Source organism: Chanos chanos, chromosome 7, assembly GCF_902362185.1.
Source record: "Chanos chanos chromosome 7, fChaCha1.1, whole genome shotgun sequence".
NCBI classification, from domain to species: domain Eukaryota; kingdom Metazoa; phylum Chordata; class Actinopteri; order Gonorynchiformes; family Chanidae; genus Chanos; species Chanos chanos.
Genome location: NC_044501.1, coordinates 37,864,584 through 37,884,076, shown reverse-complemented (window position 1 = coordinate 37,884,076; position 19,493 = coordinate 37,864,584). Strand labels below are relative to the sequence as shown.

At 38.2% G+C, this 19,493-nt stretch overlaps 2 protein-coding genes and 1 non-coding gene across 3 annotated transcripts in view; 2 read left to right on the top strand and 1 right to left on the bottom strand.

The window, feature by feature from the left end:
- The first annotated feature begins 1,389 nt into the window (after nucleotides 1–1,389).
- LOC115816336 (butyrophilin subfamily 1 member A1-like) lies at nucleotides 1,390–6,414 on the top strand. The gene is made up of 4 exons (XM_030779292.1): nucleotides 1,390–1,561; nucleotides 2,317–2,592; nucleotides 3,080–3,103; nucleotides 5,855–6,414. Exons 1-4 carry the CDS (start codon nucleotides 1,390–1,392, stop codon nucleotides 6,412–6,414), a joined length of 1,032 nt encoding a protein of 343 aa, XP_030635152.1.
- Nucleotides 3,724–3,805, top strand: trnas-gcu (transfer RNA serine (anticodon GCU)). Its single transcript has one exon. It is a non-coding gene; the product is annotated as a tRNA-Ser (tRNA).
- A 6,416-nt stretch (nucleotides 6,415–12,830) lies between the features above and the next one.
- The window catches only part of LOC115816335 (scavenger receptor cysteine-rich type 1 protein M130-like), a 29,403-nt gene continuing 22,740 nt past the window's right edge, over nucleotides 12,831–19,493 (bottom strand). The window contains exons 18-29 of the mRNA XM_030779290.1: nucleotides 19,031–19,345; nucleotides 18,681–18,884; nucleotides 18,096–18,416; nucleotides 17,339–17,641; nucleotides 16,317–16,547; nucleotides 16,001–16,052; nucleotides 15,851–15,889; nucleotides 15,391–15,506; nucleotides 15,093–15,191; nucleotides 14,722–14,778; nucleotides 14,399–14,464; nucleotides 12,831–12,922 (exon numbers count right to left, since the gene is read on the bottom strand). Of these exons, the coding sequence (XP_030635150.1) occupies nucleotides 12,831–12,922; nucleotides 14,399–14,464; nucleotides 14,722–14,778; nucleotides 15,093–15,191; nucleotides 15,391–15,506; nucleotides 15,851–15,889; nucleotides 16,001–16,052; nucleotides 16,317–16,547; nucleotides 17,339–17,641; nucleotides 18,096–18,416; nucleotides 18,681–18,884; nucleotides 19,031–19,345 (1,895 nt within the window). The remainder of the gene's footprint in view (nucleotides 12,923–14,398; nucleotides 14,465–14,721; nucleotides 14,779–15,092; nucleotides 15,192–15,390; nucleotides 15,507–15,850; nucleotides 15,890–16,000; nucleotides 16,053–16,316; nucleotides 16,548–17,338; nucleotides 17,642–18,095; nucleotides 18,417–18,680; nucleotides 18,885–19,030; nucleotides 19,346–19,493) is intronic.

The window sequence follows — 19,493 nt, the reverse complement described above, 5'->3', positions numbered from 1 at the left end:
TGTCTGGAGCTGAGAGAGAGAGAGAGAGACAGAGAGAGACAGAGAGAGAGAGACAGAGAGAGAGAGAGAGAGAGAGAGAGAGAGAGAGAGTGCAAAGAGACAGAAACTTATATTCTGTAGACTTTTTTTTTTTAAATCTTTGGCATATATTTTACAAGATTCTGTTTCAAACTGAGTTAAGTGCATTTAACAGTATTTAATCTGAGAAAGGAATAGTCTCAGTGTAACATTCAAGTGATTTCCAGCCGTGGATCATTTTCAAACTCGATAAATACTTCACATCTAAATATCAACCAACAATCTTTAATTTTACTGCTGTGAATGTCTCAATACTGTGCTACATCTGTAAATATTTCTATAAAACTCATTAGGATTACAATGAAAGGATTCAGTCTCTCTCTCAATCATTTATTACATCTTAGACATATTTTCTTTAATTCTATCTCTACACTACACAGACTCCTTTATAATGATCACTTGACCTTTTGACCATGAACTTGCACTTACCAGCTGTGATGACCTGAATGATGGAAAAGAGAAAAGTGATCCACAGGCAGCTCTCCATCTCTCTCTCTCTCTGCCCCAGACAACACTCTGTTTGAACAGCTCAGCACAGAGAAGAACCTTCACCTCTGATCTCCCAGAGTGACTGAAGTATCTGTGCACTTTCAACCCCCCTAGAGACAGCACCCTCACCACAACCACCAATTACACTCACTCTTACCTTATAAGAGAAACTACCACAAATCATCAAACAGCTACAGGGACAAATCAGAGACAGGCGTTTAGTTTTTCTCCAAATTGATCAAATCTATAAGATCAGTGCGGCTGAACAGGACTCCTCCTCTCAAGATCTGAAGACACGTCCATGTGAGGAGAGGAAATACACGACTGTATAGACGCAAACTGTGAGGGAAGAGACGGCCACCGGTAAACTCTCAACGTCGGAGAGTTTAATATCACTTCCTAATGCGTTAGACTAAAATACAAGGTGAGCAACGCTTATACATATATATCAAAAATGCAGATAATCAATTCTTTATATGGTAATAAATCACAGAATATTTAATCAATTTAAGAGACATGAATCTGATGAAAACAGATACCTCTGCTGCTGTTTCCCTCTCTTTTTCATTTGCCTCTGTCTTAACCTATTAATTCATCGCCATTGTTTAATTTTCTCAATTTATTTTGCTTGTGTTTTGACAAATAGCATAGGGTCCAGGAGAAAAAACTGACAGGACAGAGAGAGAGAGAGAGAGAGAGAGAGAGCATATATTTGAGTGTTAATATGTCATACTGCTCTTTATTAAGATCAGTAGTGTTGAGGAAAACTGTTTCCCTGACTTATGATTTTATATGACACATGTATTTATGAACACTCTGTTTATGGTTCCAGATCGGTTTCAGGTTGTTGGTCCAGATGGTCCTCTGGTTGTTGGAGCTGGTGAAGATGTGATTCTGCCCTGTTCTCTCAAACCCAACATCAGTGCTGTGGACATGAGAGTGGAGTGGTTTAGACTCCTCACATCAGACTCACTGGTGCATTTGTACAAAGATGGTGTGGACGCAAGAAGACGACACAGTCTTTAAGACACTTGGCTTTAAGTCTCAGCTTTAAGACACTTGGCTTTAAGTCTCAGCTTTAAGACACTTGGCTTTAAGTCTCAGCTTTAAGACACTTGGGCCAGGATATGAACCAGGGTCTCCTGCCTAACTGGCATCTAACAGCGGTCGCTTCCTGTGGCAGATGGAAACAGCTACAGCTGGTAGCAGGCGCTTATAGTGGCTGCTCAGCAACAGGCTGGGGAACTAGAAAGAGACCCTGCACCCAGAGCTGGCCTTCCAACTCTCCCTCCTCTGGTCCACTTAACTGGTAGCAGTTGTCTCCAACAGCAACTCAGTACAGTCTGGGGAAGTGGGCAGAGATATCAATCTATAAGTGTTTCAGCACACTCTCCTCCTTTCTTTTCTACACACTCTTGGTTCTATACTGCAGCTGATGGGTTTCCATAAACTGCAGGAGCTATTTGTCAATTAGCAGCCAGCCATGCCTCCTTAGTGTTTTCACTGGACGCTGCTCTCCATGCACCTAAAAAATCAGTACAATGCTGATCCTCCGTGACAGGTTGTCATGGTACACATTAAGTAAAGACTATTTTTTGTAGTCTTTACTAAAAATGTCTCTGGAGTCTTTTGTCTTTATAACTATAGATTCATGTTCATTTCATTCCTAACTAAGTAATTATAGTTTTTGTTCCTCGTCATTTTACATCCTTAACTAACAATGGCTCTGAAATATTCTGCCCTTAATAGTTGTGGGAACCCAGCCAGTGATCTCTATGGAGGGCTACAGTATTGGTAAAGGGGTCAGTCTACTGTGTGAAACAAATGACTGGTGGCCTGAACCTGAAGTTATGTGGCTGGACAGTGATGGAGACCTTCTCCCTGCTGAAGATACAGAGACACTCAGAGACCCAGAAAGATTCCATGTTAAAAAACGTGTCACTGTACAAGACAGTAACACCAACAGGTTCTACTGCAGAGTAATACTGAGAGATCATATGAAGGAGACAGAGATTGTTATATCAAGTTAGTGCCTCAGTATTCAAATATAACACAGACTTGAGTGGACTTGATTTCCACTCTGAAACCACAGCTGTATTTATTCATTCAATTGTTTATTTTTCCTCCTCTCTTTTATGAATAATATTTTTTTTACATTTGTCCTCTGTTTCAGAGAGCATTTTTCATACCTGGATAACTGCTGTTATTTGCATATCAGTTGCAGTTTTAGTCATCATCATTGGATTAATTGGACTTTATTTCTATTATTGCAGAATGAAAGGTAATTTTTAGATACATACAAGATACACAAAAATGCTTTTATATTCTGGTATGCTGGATGATTTATTGGGAGGAAGAGGATTTTAAAAGAGCATTTTTAACAAAAACAGGAGGAAAAGACTGGTTAATGCATTTAATGAAAGAATAGATTCAGGAATGTGTTGTACATAGGACAGACAGTTCCATGTCTAATGGTAATAACATGGTTATTGCTCTCATTGTGTATTTACAGAACATACTGAGCAGATACAAGAAGGTGAGTCTGCATCTTGTCTTATTTGGGATTTCTTGATACATGATCTGATATCCTAAAATGATGCTTCAGTTCATACTGATGTCTTTAACTTTTCAAAAGAATATGATATATTGTTTAATCATTACAAAAAGCTGGTTCCTGTTGTCCATTCAGTAAACTGAAGCACTTGGTAGGTAAATATCTGATCAGAGCGTTAGTTTGTGGAGATGAGTGTATCGGTTATTTTATCTGTTAAGTGGATTACTGTAGGAGTGGTGAGTGAATGTGTCGTGAGAATTTTGTAGAGTGGAGGAAAAAATGTACCACTTAACTCTACTACAGAAAAGCTATAGCACCTCCTACTGTATGTGATAACCTGGTCTGGAACTCTATTGGAGAGTCATTGGTGAATGACTGGAATTTCCATTACTGGTGCCAGGTGTTCAGACATCAAATTCCATGTCACGTAAATGTCCAGTCAAAGAATGTTTTAGGAAAGAGGTATAAGAGGTATGTTCTGGCTAGTGATTTGCCTAGAAAACTTCAGCTAGCCATAAAGAACCACTCTGTCTTGTCCAGATCACAGTTAAGGCAATGGTCATGTATCCATGTTGGTATGCCTTAGAGACAAGTGTAAACGTGACAAGGTGGCCGAGTGGTTAAGGCGATGGACTGCTAATCCATTGTGCTCTGCACGCGTGGGTTCGAATCCCATCCTTGTCGGGATCAGTTCCTTTGGGCCTGGCTAGCTCAGTTATTAGAGCATGGAACTCTAAAAATCAGGGTTGTTGGTCCATGCTGGGTGTCACCCTTTGTTTCTCTGGTCTGTATTCTGATTGTCTTGGAAGTTGCTTTGGATAAAAGCATCTGCTAAACAAGTAAACGTTACGGTTTGGGCAGCCGTGGTCTAAAGGTTAGAGAACCTGTCTTGTGACTGGAGAGTTGCTGGTTTAATTCCCAGGACCAACATCCATGGCTGTGTGCCCTTGAACAAGGTGCTTAATCCCAATGCTCCCCAGGTGCAAGGACTGTTGCCCACTGCTCCTGTGTATGTTCACTACTGGTGTGTTGGATGGGTTAAAAGCAGAGACAAATTCACTGTTCACAGTGTGTGTGTGTGCGATCATGAAGACTTACATCTTACGTCAATCCTGTCAGTGATGTGGGAGAAAGAGGGTGGAAGGGAAAGAGAGCACTGATTATTATCAGTACAGCAATATCTGTGAATACAGATGTGAAGGTTCTGCTGTGATGTAACACTAACAAACGCTTTTTACATATGAAGGAAACAAAAACAGAGGGAAAGAGAGAGACAAAGAGAGAGAGAGAGAGAGAGAGAGAGAAAGAGAGAGAGAGGGCATCATTTCCAAATATAAGACATTTGTTTATCATCTGGCATTGTCAGTGGCTTTTTGGAATCAGAAATTTTGTTGTAAAACTGCAGGATTCAAATGATGTAATTCTTAAAACTGCTCAGGGCCTGCTCAAGATCAAGTTACATATTATATAAATGTTTGTCCTGCATGTGTATAATAAGATATGTTTGAATATTTATGAACATGATCATGTACAGCCCTCAAACTGATGACATGTATTACAAATGGGATGGATCAATTTCTCTAAGACAAAATTTTGACTGTGTGAACAACATAACAATGAACAATATAAAGATTACACTGGCCGAGACTTAATGAATTGGATTGACCCTCCATTTTTAATGTGAATGACATGATCCTGCAAATTTTGATCTAAATTTGAAATGGACCTGAAATGGATTTTTATTAATCTTCCCAGCACTTACCAAAAAGACTCACACTTATAACTGTTTAAAAAGATCATTTATCATAGACACAAAATACATAGCACCCATAATGTTCATTTTCTGTTTTCAGAGTTTAACAGGACACGAAGAAAATATACTGGTGAGTCTCTCTCTCTCTCTCTCTCTCTCTCTCTCTCTCTCTCTCTCTCTCTTTTTTTGTTGAGAACTATAGTCGTGTGATCTTGTGAGTGTTAGGGTGAGGTGTTATGTTAACAACAGTTCACAGACAGTAATTGGGCCTTTGGTGTTTTTGTCAGAAACTGTCAGATTAAAACAGATATTAACCTTCATAGTCATTATATATGAAGCAGAGGTGGCAAAAGTAAAAGTACTTTTGATTAAAGAAAAAAATACTAATACTATAGGTGGAGTAAAATATTCCTCCTGAAAAAAAACTCAGCTGTCAGTTTAACTCTACTTAGAGTACTTTAATTTAGCAAGAGTACTTTTACTTTTACGTTTGCCACCTCTGATATGAAGTGATAACACTTCAGTGTTTAGACAATACTGCACAATCAGTATTTTCTACATTTTCCACAGTGGACATAAAAGCTTATCACTTAAACATGTCTAATGGTGCAGTTTCAGTTCTACAGCTGACAGACTGTATGATTATGACTTTCTATGTCACAGAAAGTAATACTTTACCAAAGCACTTTATGATTATGACTTTCTATGTCACACACACCTCTGGAGTAACCATGGGGTTCAGTGTCTAACTCACACACACATATCAACAATGAACCATCATGTTCGGGACTCAAACCTACAAGCATTAGTTTACTAGTCTGCTTGTCATTACCACCACATGAGGCTAACAATACAAACTGGGTTTTTATAAATAAATAAAGTGTATATGGATATCACCTTAACTGAGATAGAACTGTAATCTATAGTAGATAAGTATAAATACACACAATACAAATCATTATGTTCTGTATTTTCCTCAGTGGATGTGACTCTGAATCCTGATACAGCAAATTCCTACCTCATCTTGTCTGATGATGGGAAACAAGTGAGAAGTGGAGACGTAAGACAGAATCTCCCTGACAACCCAGAGAGGTTTGATGACAGTGTTCATTCTGTCCTGGGAAAGGAGGGGTTCTCCTCAAGGAGATTTTACTATGAGGTGCAGGTCAGTGGGAAAACTGACTGGAGTTTAGGAGTGGTCAGTGAGTCCATTGACAAGAAGAAGTATCATTCACGAAACCCCAAGAATGGATACTGGACCATGAGTCTGTGGAATGGGAATGAGTATAAGGCTCGTGCTGATCCCGATGTCCCCCTCTCTCTGAAACAGAAACCCCAGAAGGTGGGGGTGTTTGTGGATTATGAGGATGGTCTGGTCTCCTTTTATGATGTGGAGGCCAGGTCTCTTATTTACTCTTTCACTGATCAGTCTTTCACAGGGAAAATCTATCCATACTTCAGTCTCTATTACCATGAAGGAGGCAAAAATGCAGCTCCACTGATCATCACTCCTGTCAATCAAACCCAATCACTTCATTAAGCTCTTTAAATTACACGCAGCAGGGCATCGAAAATACTGTAATCAGGAAATGGATTATTTCAAATCATTGTTAAATGTTTCAAAAGTATTGGAAAAGTGTTGTCAGATATTCTAAGAAGTAAATTCTTGGGAAATAAATCAGAGTATCTGTGTCTCCAAGAACATAGCGTAAATTGAGCATCGCCTCCAATCCTGCCTAAAATGAGAATACAGCTGAGCACAGAATGAAAATAAGTGTACAGATAATCCTTTAAATGAGAACAGAATTGACCAATTGAGATTGGTAATGCATTTGCAATAAACTGCAACAAAACTCTCAGTCTCTTGTCATGCCCACACCGAAATATGAGAAATTAAGACATTGGTGCTCCTAATTATGAATAATCAAGTGTGTAATGGTTGTGTATCTAAAACACGTTGCTTGATGGTGTTGGAGTTTATGGATAGTGTTAGATGTTGCCTGTAGTAAATTCATTTGTCTGGTAAAGGAGGGTTATCTGTGGTCTCACTGACTGGTCAGAGAGAATTACAGGAAACCTGGGATAGCAGTCACAAGGCAATAGAGATCACATTGTTTGTTACAGCCAATACAGTGGGAGCTGTGTCATGATTTGCATGTCAATGTTTAAAGTTTCATCATGAGCACATGTATTTGGTCAGTTCATTTGAGCCAGTAGGGAATTAAGGTCAGATGGTTGTTTCACTGCCCTGAGTGCTGGCTGTCACGAACTGGAGCGGAGTCTGGATTCATGTGCAAGTGAACAAAGGGCAGGAATACAAATACAAGAGCGACGCAGGACTCAAGTAGCACTTAAACTGATTGAGGCACACAAGGGCACCGTCACATCAGACCATGTTAGACGAGACAAAGACTTAGCAAACCAAACTAATGAAAACCAGCGACATTTTCTCAAACACAAAACCAGGTTAGATGAACGAAAACAGGTGTGAACAATGTTTGAATAACTAACTGAATGAAACAAGGAAAACAAGGAAGTGAATGAACACTCAAAATGAGCAGTAGAAGAAGGGGAGAGACAGAATTGGGGCGCGACACTCTATTTTCTGTTCTTCTGTTCCCCCTTTCCGCTAGACTACCTCAGCGTATATACAACACATGCTTTTTTTTTCTCTTTGCCTCCCTTTGCTCTGTTCATTCTTGCTCCCTTTACTCATTGTCAATCAATACCCAGAATTATTACGCCATGTAAAATGAGAATATTTATTAACTGAATTTACCAGTGTGATATCCTTGCTTAGCTCCAATAAGAAGATGTAATCTTCCTTTTTCCCCTTTTCTTCTCCCATCAGTATGCTCCATGTAATCTAACATCTAATCTTTATTGTTGTATAATTTGGATAAAAGTTCTTGTTATTTGTTAAACAATAAAAAAGTCAAAATGGGAATATTTCTAAAACATCTGTAACATGTAACTGTCTAAATGCTGCAATACTTTTAAGAAATCTGTTCTTCCTTCAACATCATCTTAATCAATAAAGATGGACAACTCATTGAACAGCTCATCATTTAAATGGATTCATTTGTACCAATAGTAAATCTGAAAATAAATATTTGAGTTGATGAATTACAGACTGACAGAGCTGAACAGTGGTGTTCCTACATCACTCCCTTGTCTTGGTTTATTCACCATCTCAGTACTCAGTGAGAAAAGCAACTTTATCTGAATAATTTAGTCTTTCAAATCAAAGTTCACCTTTGCACATTATTAACTCAATCGCCCCACCTACTGGACAGTCCAGCCAATCAGATCCAGACACAAGGATCTGAAATCTGTTTATACCACTGCACCTGTGTATGTAACAGCGACCCACGAGAGACACATTGAGGGAGGGGCTCTGAGATTGAGGACAAAGTAAACAGAAATAAAATGTCAGTTACGTTTTCTGCTTCATCAGATACTCTGAGAGTGACTTATATCAACAGTAAATACAGTTTCATTTAACATTGCTTTCTGCATAAGACCAGGCTTTACAACGTAAAATACAGTTTACACTGAAATAATCACTGTCAAAATATGAAAATACGCATCCCACCAAAAAACACATAACTGACATACGAATCAAACAGGTAACAGTTAATAACATCATCAGACAATAGTAAGGTATCTCAAATATTCCCTTCTTTCCAGGACTTGTTCTGAAGAAGAAACAAAAACAGACAGGGTTTAGGGATGGAAGAGAAAAGAGGAGGAAAAGAGATATGAGGAGGGAAGGTATTTTAAGCACGTGAGGAGGTTCAGAGTTTGCTATGGGTTTGTAAATAGGACAGCTCTCCAAGAGCTCATCACACTGACACTCCCCCTAGTGTAGCTTAAGGTAATGACGACCAAGACCACTAAGAAAACCACAGTGAACCAACATTCATTCGTGAATACAGTTCATATCAATGACTGAATTTCATTTGCACTGTTGATTTTTCAGCTTTATTAATGAATGAATTTATATTACACCAGCCAGGCTTAACACATTCATAAACCATGTTTACCTGAGAATGCAGTCATCCATGTAGCAACTAATGAGGTTCAGGAGGTTTGTAAATAATTTTAGCCAAACACCGACAAATAAAGGACTGCAGTGTTGGTGGACTCCTCAAGAGAAAGATTCACAGATTTTGTCCTAACTTATGAAAAAAAAATGAAAATGAAACTTATTTTGAGACTGTGCTCTGTGTATCTGTGTTGAGAGTGCAAATTTCCGACTACTGGGTGTGCAAGCAAACCTACCTTCAAGAATGTACTTGCTCAGAAATTTCAGAGTTACAGACCCAAGTTGTTAAGGAATATATATATATATATATATATATATATATATATATATATATATATTTTTTTTTTTTTTTTTCTTTTGGTTACTTGTCACTTGAACCTGCCTCTATATGTCATTCAAAGCAAAAGTAAAGTAGAAGAAAATAACAAAAGAAAGCAAATATAGAGATACAAGACAGAATCTCCCTGACAACCCAAAAAGATTTAATTATTGGTTCAGTGTCCTGGGAAAGGAGAAGTTTTCCACAGGAAAATTTTACTATGAGGTGCAGGTCACTGGGAAGACTGACTGGACATTAGGAGTTGTCAGAGAGTCCGTTAACAGGAAAGGGGGAAACATACAGAATCCTAAACATAGAATGTGGACTGTGTCTCTGAGAAATAGGACTGAACTCCACTGGGGTTGTGGGCTGTGCTGTGTGTCTGGCAGTGTTAATTAACAGTTATTTTGTCTTTCTTACATTCAACTGCAGGTGATTGTTCGTAGAGTACCGGATTTTTTTAACTGACAGGTCACAATGAAGCCAATGTGAAATATATATGTGGTTGACAAGTGTTAATTTGAGGAGAGGAATATAATGATTGGTTTAGTTTTTTAGTGGATTGCTGAAGGAATGGTGAACAAGGGGGAGGGTAAAAAGTGGGGGTGAATTTTGGCAGATCACTCATAAGCCATGCAGTGACTTTACAGAGGAGTTATAGCACCTCCCATTACATGCAGAAGTCTAATCTATAGATCATTAGTGTCAGTCTCAGAAGCTGGGTGATGCAGATTAATCAGTAATGGCCAGATCTTCCCGATGTTGGGGAGAAAACAGCAAGTTTTTGTTGTAGCAGTGATTTACCCAAAAAAGTTTGTCAGGAACAAATCTGAGGTTCTTGGTGTTGTGGGAGGAGTAGTTTGTCTGTATGGAGAGGTTCTGTAGTAGAGTGGGTTTAATGGGAAAGCAGGTGAACACAGTTCTGTCCAGGGCATGTTTAAGGTGACAGTTGAACACCTATGTGTACATATCTGACAGACAGACAGACAGAGATCTCCTCAGTTAACTTGGCGGAAGAGAGAGGTAAGGAAAGAAAGTGCTGTCATCAGCATGGCAATGGTTTTGGACAGATCAACAAGAATGATGATGAAAGATGTTGCGTTTTCTCTAAATTAAACCTGTAAAAGTGTAACTACCAGCTGTAAGACCATGTTGTCAGACAGTTCTGACTCTCAAGTTGTCAATAAAGTTTAGTTATATAGTGATAAAAATAGTGATATTAAAATCTTAACATGAGTTCATATCAGGGACTTCAATTCACTCACCTTAGCTCTCTTTGGCAGACATGGGATTTAAGTTGGATGTATTCTCAGTTGTTAATGTAAAGTCTGTGGTGATATTCACCATTTTATTTAGATCTAATTGAGATGAACCAGTTTATTTTAATAGTAACTGAGGTTTTGTTAATCTTCCCAACAATAATAGTCCCTGGTCAACAAGAGTCACATTTATAACAGTAAAGACTCTTTATCATAGACATATGACATAATATTATGTAAAATATATGACATAACAATCTCAATGTTCATTGTCTGTTGTCAGAATTTGAGAGGACACAACAAATGTTTGCAGGTGAGTCTCATATTATCATTCACATTCAGAATTATTAATTGCATTATGTATAACTAATACGGATACATCATGTCAGTTTATATGATTCAGTAATACTTTACTAATCTGATCATGTGATCCCAAAAGTGCAAATGTGTCTGATAATAGATTAATATCTGAACTGTGTTATAGGTACTGAGGGCTTTAATGGTTTTATCCAAACTGTCTGATTCAAACATTTATTAACCTCTATCATTATTATCTATAATGTGATAACATATGTTTAAATCAGAATTCTCTGCATGTTCCACAGTGGATTTAAAAGCTGATCATTTAAACTGATCCGATAGTAAAATACATGGAGGTGAATTTTGTTGCATTTTATCCAGCCAAATGAGGATCCCAGGAGTAATCATTTCCTGCTCAGTAGAGGTCACAGACGTTTAAGTTTTGCTCATTGTGTATGTTACTCCCCAGTGGCCAGAAACAGTAACTGCAAAATAAAACAAAAGCAGACAGGCATCCATGAGCCAGATTTTCAGTGGTGTTTCAGTGAGAGAGTGAGAGAGAGAGAGAGAGAGAGAGAGGGGGGGGGGGGGGGCAGGAGGAGTGTGTGTGTGTGTGTGTGTGTGAGTGTGAGTGTGTTTATGTTTGTCCATCTATTTTGTGTGATGTTCAAACAGTCAACTATCTGTAAATCTTCATAATTTTTTAAATAACAAAATAAAGCTAAAACAGTTAAAGCCCACTGCTTCTTTTTTAAATATTTCAATATGTATTTATGTATTATTATTTATTTCCATATATATATATATATATATATATATATATATATATATATATATGTATATATATATATATACATGTGTGTGTGTGTGTGTGTGTGTGTGTGTGTGTGTGTGTGTTGACAATAGACATGTTAAGATCATCCCTGTCTCTGGACTAAGGTTTGACAGTACACTAAAATGCATCTTGTCACAAGCATTTGGAAATTTATGCTCAGTAATATCAGTGTGTGTGTGAGAGAGAGAGAGAGAGAGAGAGAGAGAGAAGAGAGAGAGAGAGAGAGAGAGAGAGAGAGAGAGAGAGAGAGAGAGAGAGAGAGAGAAAAAGAGTGTATATATTTGAGTGCTAATTTGTAATACTGTCCTTTACTGAGATCAGTGCTGAACACAGCTGTCTTACTAAGTTATAATTTTATATGAGAGATTTATTTAATTTTTTAATTATAATTTTTTATATTTCATTTTGGGGAGGAAAGGAGGGAATCTAAAAAGCAGAAATGAAAGAATAAACATTCACACTCTTCACTATGGTTCCATTATCTACATAAACGTTCTGGTACACCTTGCTTATATGTTCCCTAACATGTTGTTTTGGGTGAGCAAAATTACCCTCCTTAACTTCACATGTAAAATTTCTGTGTTTACAACTGAACCCTAAATATTCAATGTTTAGATTAGTAAGAAATCACTTAAGCACAATCAGCAGTTTCTAAGGAAATATAGATTTCACATCAACTCAAACACATGATACATAAGGGCATCCACATGAAAACTCTTTATTGAATTTTATGCACTGACAAACATTAATGCTGAAGGTTATGATGTCAAGCCATGCACACAGTCCTTAAGTGATCATTTTAAAAGCATGAACTAAATAATAAGACTACTTGTAAATGATATAGTAAACAAGGTAATTGTCAAGATGTGACAAATTCATAATGACCAGAGCAAAATTAATGACTGAATAGGCACTACTGCAGTTCATATTACAAAAAAGTTGAATTAAAATGAACATTAAATCTACAATAAAAATAGTAAAAAAATAGTAAAATGAAGATGAAAGGAGCATGATTTTATTTTTTCTCTAACCAAGCTGTTCATTCCCTGAGAAGAAAAAGGATAGAGAGAAAAAGACTGCAGTATTACAGTGTATTAACAGTACAACTTTATAGTTCCTACACAGCTCAGTTCTTCTCTTCCTACAAATTATGATTGTTTTATGCAGATTCTGTTGTCAATCAACTTCCTTTCTCTTATTTGGTCACTTCGGTTGTGTTGACGTAATCTTCAGAGAGTTTTCTCTGGCCTTTGTGAGTTTCTTCCACCACATTTTCATATTCCATCTCTAGTGGAGTAGGGAGAGACAAAATTTGAAATTTGTTGTTTCTGAAAATAATGCTGCTTACTCAGTTTGACTATAAACAGAATTTTATCAGGGGCCCTGATCCTCCCTGTTAATAAATCAGTCTGAGAGAGTATAATAAAGAAGTTATATTGTATAATGTGGTATTTTGTTTTTTGAAAAATACATCAGCCATTATAACAAATCCAAAACTGATCATGATGCTTTTTTGTCATTTGTATCTGTAGTGGGCGTGTGCATCTCCATCACTGAGGCCGATGCGATACACATCTCGATGAATTTCGAACAATCCGGTACATTAAAGATACATATGAAGCAACTACTAACGTGATACGATATGACAATATGGTTCACCCCTATTGCGATGCAGTGCGATTTGACATTTGATTCAGCACACTACGATTCAACGCCATATGATGCCATACAAAAGAATGTGATGCTCAGCATGGTGCAGATAGTTTGATTTTATCTCTTTGGTTCTTCTTAACCAGACAGCAAATCAAAAATGAACTAAAAAAGTGCCATTTTTATTTCACATATTTGTTTCTCTTGTACCGTAAGTCAGTAAGCATCTCATTTATGCTGTTTCTTTTTGACTACTAAAAAACACTTGGCCCTTTCACAGACAGACCTTTTCACAAGTCCTCCGTAGTGCAATCAAAAAATAAATAACAGTCCGTGATAATATGTTAATGCTGGATACTTTTTATAGATGGATTATTTATTGAAATCATCAGTGACGTAATTTTTATCTGAGGCCTTGCAAGGGATTTAATCAAGATCTCTGGTTTCTGGTGCAGAATCTTAATTCAGAGTTAATGCCTTAATTTCAGAGGTGATGCCATGCTAGCCTGGTTTCTAAGTAGTCTGCTAACCATAGTGTTCCACATCACACTTGTCAAGATGTCCCAGACATTACTATACATAGCTAACAGCAAGTATTATGATGAAATTTTCAGTAAATTTGCGTTGTAGTTTATTCCCTCACTTTTACTTTCACGAGAAGTTGTCAGTTACTTCAGATTATTTGGCAAAGTTATAACCTGCCTAAAATACAAATTCGCTCTGGTCTTTTCTATGGGCTCAATACTGAATATTTTCAGACATACATTCCACTCATTTAATTTTACTCAGTGGATTTCAAAATGTAAACAAGAAACACTGCAAATAAAGTTGAGCTGAACTGAAACGTGAGGTGATTGATAAAATAGGCTGCTACATTAACAAGGGTGAACTTTTCCAATGTGACCATTTTCCTCTTTGATCAATGAAAGTGTGGTCGCAAAAGTTCATTCAGCAAAAAGACTAATATAAAAGCCCCAGTTAACCAGTCAGATAACTTGGAACTTCCCCCCAAGATGATGAAATCATCTCATTTGCTACAAAAACACTTAAAAATGTAAAAAAAAAAAAAAAAAATGTGTGAACACACTTATGGACAACTCATAGAGTACTCACTCTGAACATCTCCAACAGACTTGACATCGTCATAATCTTCCGGTGTAACCTCATCCTCATTTCCCCCTATGTGAAAATACAGACATTTTCACTGCGTTCACAATACACACTCATGTGTCAGATCACCAATAGTTTTCACTTCAGAAATGTAAAAGACAAACATATGTGTGAACACACTCATGGACTGATCACAGAGTACTCACTCTGAACATATTGCTGAACATCTCCAACAGACCTGACATCATCATAATCCTCTGGTGTAACCTCCCCCTCATTTCCCCCTATGTAAAAACACAGAATTTTTCTCTCCATTCAGAACATACACTCATGTGTCAGGTCACCAATAGTTTTCTCATCATCATAACACTCAACTTTTCCGTCTGCAAAAAACAGAGAAATTTAACTGAGTCGCTACTGTATGTGAGGACAGCTAGCCTTCATATTTGTGTCTTTTCTCCAAGTCTAATGAAAGCAATGATCTAGGAGAAATTATTATTCTGTTATTCTGTCTCACAAATAACAAGGCACCACTGGATGTGTATGGATTAGCCCATCTGTGGTCAGATGCATTGGTTTACACATTCCAATAGCCCCATGCTGATCAGACAGTCTCTGACTGTCTTCTGTAAGACATCTTCTGACATCTTATATTTGGAAAGTTAAAACAGAGGCTGCCCAGAGACGTTTCACTCACCCCTCTGAACAGTGTTACTGGTTCTTTTAGTGATGAATCTGTCATTAATCTCCTCATAGACCACTTCAGACACAGTCATGTGTTTCCTCTTGGAGAGGGCTGAGTGAGAGAAGACAAAAAACAATGGATCATAATTCATATTTGGAGAATGTGAAGACAGTAGCAGAGATGAAGCAGTGAGCTTTTTGCTCCTGCTCGCTGTCCTCTTTAAAAGACATTTTGCAAAACCTCGAAGTCTTCAGACCTCAAAGTGTCCCCTACCTCTCCTCATTGCTCTGTTCTGATAAAACATCACAACCAGAAGCACAACTAGCAGTAGGAGCAGTGTTCCTAGAACCAGGAATATCGCCGAGGGAACAGAATGACGTGGAGCTGGAGATTGAGTCTTTGAGGTCGTGGTCCGTCTGGTAACAACTATTGGAGGCACGAGAAAAAAATACAGAAAAATATATACAGCATTTTGAAGATTTATTCATCACTGAACTGTTAGAGACATGAGAAAAAACAATACAAAAAATTCACACCACAGTATACTGAACCTAAAGATTTATCTATCATTTTAATGTGATACCCCAACACTTGGCTAAACAAGCTATTGGGTTAGAAAATGTAATCATTCGCATAGTTATATTTTGTACTATGGTTGAAAGGACATAGTTTTAAGCAAACAAAGTTTAAGGAAGTTTTTGGGTTCACCAGATGTTGCTTTTTAAGAAAACAAGAGTGGAGACAGGAGTACATACAGGTGATCACATTACCTGAAGTTGGTAAGGAACCAGTAGATGTCATTACTTTCCCTAGAAACACAAAAACATGAAAAGCTTGTGTATAAATTTTATTTTAACTGTAATGACACTGAATCATTTTGCTATCACATTTAATGGTGGCAATATTCATCTTAAATTTACAGCTCATAACAATGACATTCACCTGTGGTGGTTTCAGGTGGAGAGGATTGATCTGTAAAAAGTGAAAGGTTGCAGTAGATCATCAATGTCAAAATTAATTCAGTTTCTTGAATTTTTAATACGAAATGTATGCTTTAGTGATACATGGTGTAATGTGGTTATAGTTGAAATGAATGGCATTATCCATAATAACCAAATATGAATTAATCAGTTTGAAAACAATTATCAGGCACAGGCACAAAGGCACAAAGATACAACATGAATAAACATAATATATTTGACTGTGTATAAGTAGATCAGAATCCCTCTCTCAAACCTGTACAGGTGACCTTGGCGTGTCTCTCTTTGGAACAGTCAGTGTGGTTCTTCAGGGAGAGAGAGCAGTCCCACAGCTGGAACTCACTGCCTCTGCACTCCAATCTACTCAGCCACACAGTGTCCTCTCCATGACCAGAGACAACACTCCCATCAACCCTCAGTGCCTGACCACAGCCCAGCTGCCTGCACACCACCTGAGCATCCCTCATGTCCCACAGATCATCACAGACTGAGCCCCAGGTACCGTTATGATAAACCTCCAGCCTCCCAGAGCACTGGCCCTCTCCCCCCATCAGTCTGAGGGGTAGACGGTCTACAAAACAAATGTTCAAAACACAAACTGCTAAGTATTCCCATAAACTATTAGAATATTCAAAGCCATTGCTCATTGTGCTCTCATAGTAACGATACCCATGTTTTACACTAAACAAAGCATGAAACAGCAGAACAAACATGACCATTTTGCATGTGTACTCCAACTGGCTGGACCTCTCACAGTGGATTTGTCATAAATCCCTCTGCTAAACTGAGACTGTCACTCATCAACTGTTTTATTCATTTTATTTTGTTCTACAACACTGAAGTAATCTCTGACTTCATCTCACTGATATCATTTTTCTAAACCAACACTCATTTTACCCTATCCATTTCTATTGTAAATTAGTTAGGACAAGATTATCTCCTTTATTAAGTAATGTCAATAAAAACATTTTCATAAAAGAGGACAGAAATATAATTTGAATAATTTTCAAGTTCTCTCACCTGAACATGGCCTCTGAGCTGTAGATACTGAACATGTCAAATGACTCCGCATACTGGAACTTTTTTCTTCTGTGTAAATAACACCAACTTCAGTTTGTAATGTAATATTTTTTTTTGCAACGAAAGAATCATTCTATCTGCTTGTCCACATGTTCTAAAATGCCCCCGATATTCATCATAGATGTACAAACAGCATATTTTTCAGAAAAAAATACAGAATGAAAACATAGATAAGGTTACAACATAATGCTGATTTACCTGAACAGGTCATTTGAGCCACTTCAACATCAGTGCATTCATTCTGACCCCAGGGTGAAGATGGACACTGCCACAGAGTGACGTCATGTGGTCTGCATTTCATTAAATCAAGCCAGTTTGGAGCTGAAGCCACTCTTGGTCTGGCCCAGTCAACACTGCCACTCTTTCCACAGTTCAGCTCTTGGCAGATTAAAGAGGCTGTGTCTGAGTCCATCTGGTTCATGCAGACATTACCCCAGGTCCCATTATAAAATACCTCCAGGTTCCCTGAGCAGCCTTCAGTAAGTCTGACCTCTTTGAACTCTGAGAATAAAAGCATCATCTTTAAGATTGACTTATAGTGTTCAGTCCAAGCTGTGGTCTGAAACTTATCTCTAAAATAGAAAAAGGTAACTTTTGCAGTGGAGTGCTAATCCCAGTAATGAAATTCAGCATAGGTTCTGAGGCACGTTTTTCAGTTTCATCCATGCTATCAATAATCCAGTAGATTAATAATAACAATTCTGTGGATCTAATCTATGATCAGCTGAAACTATCACCATGTGAAGAAAAGATTACATACATCTTTGAAATATATATAATTTTTGTTTCTGCATCCTTGAAAACAAAAACGAACACGTCTTTATAAGTAAAATATTTTTTCACAAAAGATATGGTTTGCACCAGTTAAGTCTTTACCAGCACAGTTATCTTCAGAGTAATAAAGTTGTGGATGCATACGAATGATTAATACAAAAGTCTTTCTATGACTGAATACCTGAACACACCACTCCCACATCTTCACTGTGTCCACAGTCATGTTGTCCCCATCTCTTTGAAGAACAACTCAGCAGGGACGTCTCGTTCCCCAGGCACTCCACCTCATCCAGCCATATGGGTCCAGTTCCAGGACCAAACCAGGCTGGAACTGGGGGACTGAGGGCCTCTCCACACTGGAGCTGTCTGCACACAACCTGGGCATCTTCAATATCCCAGGAATCATCACACACTGTTCCCCATGAGTCTTTGTGGAAAATCTCTAGTCTCCCTGCACAGTCACTCCCAGAACCCACCAGCCTGAGGGACCTGGGACCTGAGTCTACAAACAGGCAGAGACATACATAAGAAAAAAAAAAGGCAGACTTCAACACTGTAATTATTTTATAGCCTATTGATGCATATTATGACAGACTTCAAAAAGGCCATATTAGATCTATCAATTTAGATCACATGAGTGTCTCACCAGAGCAGATGACTGACGGATATTGACTGTGACTGCAGACTGTGCCAGGAATGCGTCTGCATTGATATACATGAGCTTCATTGCCAGAGCATGAAAAATCTGTCAGACACACTTCAGTGCCTTTGATGCTGGATGGAGAGGAGGTCCAGAACTTTACCACAGAGCCACAACCCAACTGTCTGCAGACCACAGAGGCTTCAGGGAAACCGAAAGAGTTGAACAGAACTCTCCTCCACATCTTACGGTAAAAAAGCTCAACTTCTCCCTCACATTCTCTCACTCCAATGGTCCGCAGCATGCCATCCTGAACAGACTTTGAAGAATCTAAGAGGAGGAGCATGCATTTCTCAAAAACTTCCACCATTTCAGTGATTTATTATCATAATACGTTGATTTTGATCAGTGTTTAAAAATCATGTATCTATTAAAGATTGTAGTGAAGGCATCACCATTCAACTATGTAAGCTCACCAGAGCAGATGACTCCAACATCCTGTTCATGAGAACATGAAGCTCGACTCCATGAAGAGATGACACATTCTGACAGGTGGGTCTCATTCCCCTGGCAATCAAACACATCAGACCAAATCTGGCCACTCCCCTGTCCAAAAAGATCCAATCCCACGACACCCAGAGCACTCCCACAATTCAGCTGTCTACAGAGGACACTGGCAGCTCTCATGTCCCATGATGCATCACACACTGTGCCCCACTCCTCCAGGTACCGCAGCTCAACTCGACCAGCACAGGAGTCAGGGCCTCCAACCAGTTTGAACTCTGTGTAAGCTGTGCATGAAAAGTCATCCTTTAGGGTCATAGTCATATGTACTCTACATATAATACAGTTAAGCAGTACAGGTTTGGACAGTTCTATTCTAGCAAATACATATACAGTAGACATGGCATATATTCTTGCAGATTTAAAGTATACCGT

Excerpts from the sequence above, each read along its gene's own strand:
- LOC115816336 (XM_030779292.1), top strand. The coding sequence starts at position 1,390 with ATGGTTCCAGATCGGTTTCAGGTTGTTGGTCCAGATGGTCCTCTGGTT. Across the intron at positions 1,562-2,316 it reads GGTGCATTTGTACAAAGATG|TTGTGGGAACCCAGCCAGTG; the intron begins GTGTGGACGCAA and ends TGCCCTTAATAG. Across the intron at positions 3,104-5,854 it reads TACTGAGCAGATACAAGAAG|TGGATGTGACTCTGAATCCT; the intron begins GTGAGTCTGCAT and ends TATTTTCCTCAG.